General features: G+C 55.4%; 1 protein-coding gene across 2 annotated transcripts in view; it reads right to left on the reverse strand.

Moving 5' to 3' along the window:
• cadm4 (cell adhesion molecule 4) overlaps positions 1–6,722 on the reverse strand; it is a 378,687-nt gene extending 371,965 nt beyond the window's left edge. Inside the window, exon 1 of one of the 2 annotated variants that reach the window (XM_086004004.1) lies at positions 6,440–6,722. In XM_086004004.1, coding sequence (XP_085860130.1) covers positions 6,440–6,485 — 46 coding nt within the window. In that variant the 5' untranslated portion in view covers positions 6,486–6,722. The remainder of the gene's footprint in view (positions 1–6,439) is intronic. The other variant, XM_086004006.1, reaches the window with a different exon arrangement.
• Between the last annotated feature and the right edge of the window lie 1,076 nt (positions 6,723–7,798).

The following is a 7,798-nucleotide window of genomic DNA, read 5'->3' on the forward strand; positions in this document are numbered from 1 at the left end:
CCGACAGTGCAGCACTCCCTCAGTACTGACCCACCGACAGTGCGGTGCTCCCTCAGTAGCACCCCTCCGACAGTGCGGTACTTCCTCAGTACTGCCCCTCCGACACTGCTGCGCTCCCTCAGTACTGCCCCTCCGACAGTGTGGCGCTCCCTCAGTACTGCCCCTCCGACAGTGCGGTGCTCCCTCAGTACTGACCCTCCGACAGTGCGGCGCTCCCTCAGTACTGCCCCTCCGACAGTGCGGCGCTCCCTCAGTACTGACACTGGGAGCGTCAGTCTGGATTACGGGGCTCAAGTCTCTGGAGCGGGGACTCGAACCCACGACCTTCTAACACAGAGGCTCGAGAGTTGCCCATTGAGCCATGGCTAACACGGACAGATTATTTGATGGGCGCAGTCAGGCACAGATGGACAAACGGAGAGAGCTGGAGAGCGAGATTAACCCACCATGGTTCGTTAATAATGGACCAGTGCCTGCCGAGGTGACACCTTTTGGGAGACTCCAGGAAAAGCCTCGCGGGTTGGGGAACATTAAACGCATCGAGCCAAGACAGCAAGGTTGAGTTTGTATCACAAATGCTTTCACGTTAAGGCAAGGAATGGGAGAATGTTTGAGTCGAATAACTTCAATATTTTGATAATTGAATTGTTTGAACACAATTTGTCTGTCAAATCACAGTACTATTTGGATTATCACTTCCATATTGCTGTTTGGCATTGTGCTCTACTTTGTAATTTCTGTCTTTATATCTTGTGGTCTCAAGGTTCAACGTGTCTAATTTATTCCATCACCCAACACTTAAAGCCTCTTCGTATGCATTACATGTATTTTTCTACCTGCTGTGTGTGCTGTACATGTACTGGAGCTGACACTGAGACACACACACACAGGCTGTACAGTCCCAGACAGGAGTGAATCGTTCCCTTTTATCCAGTGCGGCGCTCCCTCAGTACTGCCCCGCCGACAGTGCAGCACTCCCTCAGTACTGCCCCTCGGACAGTGCGGCGCTCACTTAGTACTGCCCCTCGGACAGTGCGGCGCTCACTTAGTACTGCCCCTCCGACAGTGCGGCGCTCCCTCAGCCCTGCATTGGGAGTGTCAGCCTGGCTTTATGTGCGCAAGTCCCCAGAGTGGGGACTTGAACCCACAACCTTCTGACTCCGAGGCGAGTCAGCATAGAGTGTTCAGCACAGAAACAGGCCATTCGGCCCAACTAGTGTTTAAACCCCTCACGAGTCTCCTCCCATTCCATCGACCTCATCTCAGCCTTTCAGCGTATCTTTCTATCCCCTTTTCTCTCATGTCCTTATGTTTACTAGATGAGTACATGTTCTGAGAGACAGAGGAACAGGAGGAAGCCATTGAGCCCCTCGAGCCTGCTCCGCCATTTAATTCGATCCTGGCTGATCTGCATCTCAACTCCACCTACCCGCTTTGGTTCCGTAGCCCTTAATACCTTGACCCAACACAAATCTATCAGACTCAGTCTTGACATTTTCAATTGACCCCCCCCCCCCAGCCTCAACAGCCTTTTGGGAGGAGAGAGTTCCAGGTTATCATCACCCTTTGGGTGAAGAAGAGGGCCCATTCAGGCCCCTCGAGCCTGTTACATAGGAACAGGAGGAGGTCCATTCAGCCCCTCGAGCCTGTTACATAGGAACAGGAGGAGGCCCATTCAGCCCCTCGAGCCTGTTACACAGGAACAGGAGGAGGCCCATTCAGGCCCCTCGAGCCTGTTACACAGGAACAGGAGGAGGCCCATTCAGGCCCCTCGACCCTGTTACACAGGAACAGGAGGAGGCCCATTCAGCCCCTCGAGCCTGTTACACAGGAACAGGAGGAGGCCCATTCAGCCCCTCGAGCCTGTTACACAGGAACAGGAGGAGGCCCATTCAGGCCCCTCGAGCCTGTTACATAGGAACAGGAGGAGGCCCATTCAGGCCCCTCGAGCCTGCTCCACAGGAACAGGAGGAGGCCCATTCAGGCCCCTCGAGCCTGTTACATAGGAACAGGAGGAGGTCCATTCAGCCCCTCGAGCCTGTTACATAGGAACAGGAGGAGGTCCATTCAGCCCCTCGAGCCTGTTACATAGGAACAGGAGGAGGCCCATTCAGGCCCCTCGAGCCTGTTACATAGGAACAGGAGGAGGTCCATTCAGCCCCTCGAGCCTGTTACACAGGAACAGGAGGAGGCCCATTCAGCCCCTCGAGCCTGTTACACAGGAACAGGAGGAGGCCCATTCAGCCCCCTCGAGCCTGTTACACAGGAACAGGAGGAGGCCCATTCAGCCCCTCGAGCCTGTTACACAGGAACAGGAGGAGGCCCATTCAGCCCCTCGAGCCTGTTACACAGGAACAGGAGGAGGCCCATTCAGCCCCCTCGAGCCTGTTACACAGGAACAGGAGGAGGCCCATTCAGCCCCTTGAGCCTGTTACACAGGAACAGGATGAGGCCCATTCAGCCCCTCGAGCCTGTTACACAGGAACAGGAGGAGGCCCATTCAGCCCCTTGAGCCTGTTGCACAGGAACAGGAGGAGGCCCATTCAGCCCCTCGCGCCTGTTACACAGGAACAGGAGGAGGCCCATTCAGCCCCTCGAGCCTGTTACACAGGAACAGGAGGAGGCCCATTCAGGCCCCTCGAGCCGGTTACAAAGGAACAGGAGGAGGTCCATTCAGCCCCTCGAGCCTGTTACACAGGAACAGGAGGAGGCCCATTCAGCCCCTCGAGCCTGTTACACAGGAACAGGAGGAGGCCCATTCAGCCCCCTCGAGCCTGTTACACAGGAACAGGAGGAGGCCCATTGAGCCCCTCGAGCCTGTTACACAGGAACAGGAGGAGGCCCATTCAGCCCCTCGAGCCTGTTACACAGGAACAGGAGGAGGCCCATTCAGCTCCTCGAGTCTGTTACCACAGGAACAGGAGGAGCCCATTCAGCCCCTCGAGCCTGTTACACAGGAACAGGAGGAGGCCCATTCAGCCCCTCGAGCCTGTTACACAGGAACAGGAGGAGGCCCATTCAGGCCCTCGAGCCTGTTACACAGGAACAGGAGGAGGCCCATTCAGCTCCTCGATCCTGTTACACAGGAACAGGAGGAGGCCCATTCAGCCCCTCGAGCCTGTTACACAGGAACAGGAGGAGGCCCATTCAGTCCCTCGATCCTGTTACACAGGAACAGGAGGAGGCCCATTCAGCTCCTCGATCCTGTTACACAGGAACAGGAGGAGGCCCATTCAGCCCCTCGAGCCTGTTACACAGGAACAGGAGGAGGCCCATTCAGCCCCTCGAGCCTGGTACACAGGAACAGGAGGAGGCCCATTCAGCCCCTCGAGCCTGGTACACAGGAACGGGAGGAGGCCCATTCAGCCCCTCGAGCCTGTTGCACAGGAACAGGAGGAGGCCCATTCACCCCTCGAGCCTGTTGCACAGTAACAGGAGGAGGCCCATTCAGCCCCCCGAACCTGTTACACAGGAACAGGAGGAGGCCCATTCAGCCCCTCGAGCCTGTTACACAGGAGCAGGAGGAGGCCCATTCAGCCCCTCGAGCCTGTTCCGCCATTCAATCAGATCAGGGCTGATCTGCAACCTAACTCCATCTACCCGCGTTGGATCTGTAACCATTAACACCCTTTCTCAACAAAAATCTATCAATCTCAGTTTTGAAATTTCCAATTGACCCCCCCGAGCCTCGACAGCTTTTTGGGGGAGAGAGTTCCAGATTTCCACCCCCCTTTGTGTGAAGAAGTGCTTCCTGACATCACCCCTGAACGGCCTGGCTCTAATGTTAAGATTCTGCCCCCTTGTTCCGGACTCCCCCCACCAGAGGAAATAGTTTCTCTCTCTCTACCGTATCAACTCCTTTAATCATCTCAAACACCTCGATTAGATCACCCCTTAATCTTCTAAACTCCAGGAAACACAAGCCTCGTCTGTGCCAACTTGTCCTGGTGATTTAACCCTTTCAGCCCCGGGTATCATTCTGGTGAATCTGTGCTGCTCCCGCTCCAAGACCGAGATATCCTTCCTGAGGTGCGGGGCCCAGAACTGAATGCATTAAATGGGGTCTTAAATTTGACCCCGAGCCACATCAGGAGATATTAGGACAGGCGACCAAAAGCTTGGTCAAAGAGGTCGGTTTTAAGGAGCGTCTTAAAGGAGGAGAGAGAGGCGGAGAGGTTTAGGGAGGGAATTCCAGAGCTCGGGGCCCAGGCGGCTGAAGACACGGCCACCAATGGTGGAGCGATGGAAATCGGGGGATGGGCAAGAGGCCAGAATTGGAGGAGCGCAGAGATAGGGAGGGTTGTAGGGCTGGAGGAGGTCACAGAGATAGGGAGGGTTGTAGGGGCTGGAGGAGGTTACAGAGATAGGGAGGGTTGTAGGGGCTGGAGGAGGTTACAGAGTTAGGGAGGGTTGTAGGGGCTGGAGGAGGTTACAGAGATAGGGAGGGTTGTAGGGGCTGGAGGAGGTTACAGAGATAGGGAGGGGAGAGGGCCATGGAGGGGGTTACAGAAATAGGGAGGGTTGTAGGGCTGGAGGAGGTTACAGAGATAGGGAGGGTTGTAGGGGCTGGAGGAGGTTACAGAGATAGGGAGAGTTTTCGGGTCTGGAGGAGGTTACAGAGATAGGGAGGGGTGTAGGGGCTGGAGGAGGTTACAGAGATAGGGAGGGGAGAGGGCCATGGAGGGGGTTACAGAAATAGGGAGGGTTGTAGGGCTGGAGGAGGTTACAGAGATAGGGAGGGTTGTAGGGGCTGGAGGCGGTTACAGAGATAGGGAGGGTTGTTGGGGCTGGAGGAGGTTACAGAGATAGGGAGGGTTGTAGGGGCTGGAGGAGGTTACAGAGATAGGGAGGGTTGTAGGGGCTGGAGGAGGTTACAGAGATAGGGATGGTTGTAGGGGCTGGAGGAGGTTACAGAGATAGGGAGGGTTGTAGGGGCTGGAGGAGGTTACAGAGATAGGGAGGGTTGTAGGGGCTGGAGGAGGTTACAGAGATAGGGAGGGTTGTAGGGGCTGGAGGAGGTTACAGAGATAGGGAGAGTTGTCGGGTCTGGAGGAGGTTACAGAGATAGGGAGGGGTGTAGGGGCTGGAGGAGGTTACAGAGATAGGGAGGGGTGTAGGGGCTGGAGGAGGTTACAGAGATAGGGAGGGGTGTAGGGTCTGGAGGTGGTTACAGAGATAGGGAGGGTTGTAGGGGCTGGAGGAGGTTACAGAGATAGGGAGGGTTGTAGGGGCTGGAGGAGGTTACAGAGATGGGGAGGGGGGACGAGGAGAACGTGGAGGGATTTGAACGCGCGGGGCTTTCCTTTTCAACTCCACTCCACTCCTTCCTACGTTGCAGCCTTTTGCCTCTCTGTCCTTCCATCGGAAGCCTGTCAACCACGAACCCCACAGGGCTTATGGGATATCTGGGACCTTTCCTCACCTGTGGGCCTCAGTACCATTCCGGGTGGGGCGGGCTCCATTGCAGGCTGCGACACACCGAATTCACTGCCCATTAATAATTACAATCACACAGTACTGCCCCCCGATTATCAATATCCACGACAAGGCTTTGAACAACGTGGACCACTTTCCATACCTCGGGAGCCTACTGTCAACAAGGGCAGACGTCAAGTCCAACACCGCCTTCAGTGTGCCAGTGCAGTCTTCGGTCGCCTGAGGAAGAGAGTGTTTGAAGACCAGGACCTCAAACCCGGTACTAAGCTCATGGTCTACAGAGCAGCAGTGATACCCGCCCTGCTGTATGCCTCAGAGACATGGACCATGTACAACAGGCACCTCAAAGCACTGGAGAGGTACCACCAACGCTGCCTCCGCAAGATCCTGCAAATCCATTGGCAGGATAGGTGCACCAACGTCAGTGTTCTCGCTCAGGCCAACATCCCCAGCATCGAAGCTTTGACCACGCTCGATCAGCTCCGATGGACGGGTCACATTGTCCATATGATCGATACGAGACTCCCAAAACAAGCGCTCTATTCGGAGCTCCGACACGGCAAGAGAGCCCCAGGTGGGCAGAGGAAACGCTTCAAGGACACCCTCAAAGCCTCCTTGAAAAAGTGTAACATCCCCACCAACACCTGGGAATCCCTGGCCCCAAGACCGCACAAAGTGGAGGAGAAGCATCCAGGAAGGCGTCGAACACCTCGAGTCTCTTCGCCAGGAGCAAGCAGAAGCCAAGCGCAAACAGCACAAAGAGCGCACGTCAACCCAAGCACCCCACCCACCCGCCCCTTCAACCACCGTCTGCCCCACCTGTGACAGAGACTGTCGGTCCCGCATTGGACTCATCAGTCACCTGAGAACTCATTTTTAGTGTGGAAGCAAGTCATCCTCGGTTCCGAGGGACTGCCTTTGACAGACTGACATAATTACAACGAGAACAAGAATTCGAAGGGAGCGTTGAAATAAATAAAAACAAAGGAGGCAGTAAGCTCACCACAGCAGAGCAAGAGCAGGATCAGAACCTTCTCCCTGCGACACATAGCTCAGGCTGGACGGGGCACACACTGCTCCCGAGTGTCCGGCTCGCGGAGATCCAAGCAGCAGCCGGAGAGGTCCACGGGAATGGCCAGCAGAGCGTCTGTGCGATCCGCCCTGCAGCTGACTCCGTGACTCTCAATCACCCAGCCCCCCCCCCGTCCGTCCGTCCGCCGGCCGTGTGATGTTGACACCCATGGGCCAACACAGCCCGAGCCATTCTTCCACTTTCAATCCCGCCTTTGTCGAAGGGGGCCACAGAGCAGACGAGAATCGAACCGCCTGTCTCCGCACAATCGGGCCAAAGAGTTACAGGCTCGACGTCAAGAGTCAATTAGATTCGATCCCCCAGCCCCAGACTGCTTCATTTGTCTGAGAAGCTGCACTTTCATTGTCTCCGCTCCAGGCAATGTATTTTAGCAGGAAGGATACATACACTCGGTCCCACACTCTCTCCCGCTCTCTCTCTGTCCCACACTCTCTCTCTCTGTCCCACACTCTCTGTCCCACTCGCTCTCTCCCTCTCGGTGTCCCACACTCTCTGTCCCACTCGCTCTCTCCCTCTCTCTGTCCCACTCTCTGTCTGTCCCACACTCACTTTCTCTGTCCCATTCTCTCCCTCTCTCTCTCCCACACTCACTCTCTCCCACACTCTGTCCTATTCTCTCCCTCTTCTGTCTGTGTCTCTCTCACTGTCACTCTCTCTCTCTCACTGTCACTCTCTCTCTCTCACTGTCACTCTCTCTGTCTCTGTCCCACACTCTCTCTCTGTACCACACACTGTCACTCTCTCTCTATCTGTACCACACACTCTCTGTCTCTCTGTCTAACACACTCACTCTGTCTCTCTCTGTCTGTCTAACACTCTGTCCGTGTCCGTCTCTCCCTGCCCGTCTCTCCCTGTCTGCCCGTCTCTCCCTGTCTGCCCGTCTCTCCCTGTCTGGCTCAGTCTCGGTCTCACGCTGCTGAATGCCAGCAAACGGTGCCGGGGCTCGAATTCAACCGAGATGAAGTTAAGGCCGAGCCTCCGTCTCATGTGAAAAATCACGACTTGAAACTTTTGCCTATCTCAGTTGGAGGTCTGTGTGTGTAGTTCTGGGCCCGCACTACAGGACGGAGGCTGAGGTAATAGAGATGGGGCGGCACATCATTCACGAGAAGCTGCCGAGTGTGAGCAAATATAAATACAAAAAGAGACTTGAAATATGAGTGTTATTTTCTTAGATAAGAGGAGATTAAAGAGTGTTTAAAATTCACATTTTTATAGCGCCTCAGGACGTCCCAAAGCACTTCACAGCCAATGAAGAGCTTTTTGAAA

The sequence above is a fragment of the Somniosus microcephalus genome, chromosome 12 (genome assembly GCF_052327205.1).
Source record: "Somniosus microcephalus isolate GS21.2 chromosome 12, FLI_Smic_1.0, whole genome shotgun sequence".
NCBI lineage: Eukaryota > Metazoa > Chordata > Chondrichthyes > Squaliformes > Somniosidae > Somniosus > Somniosus microcephalus.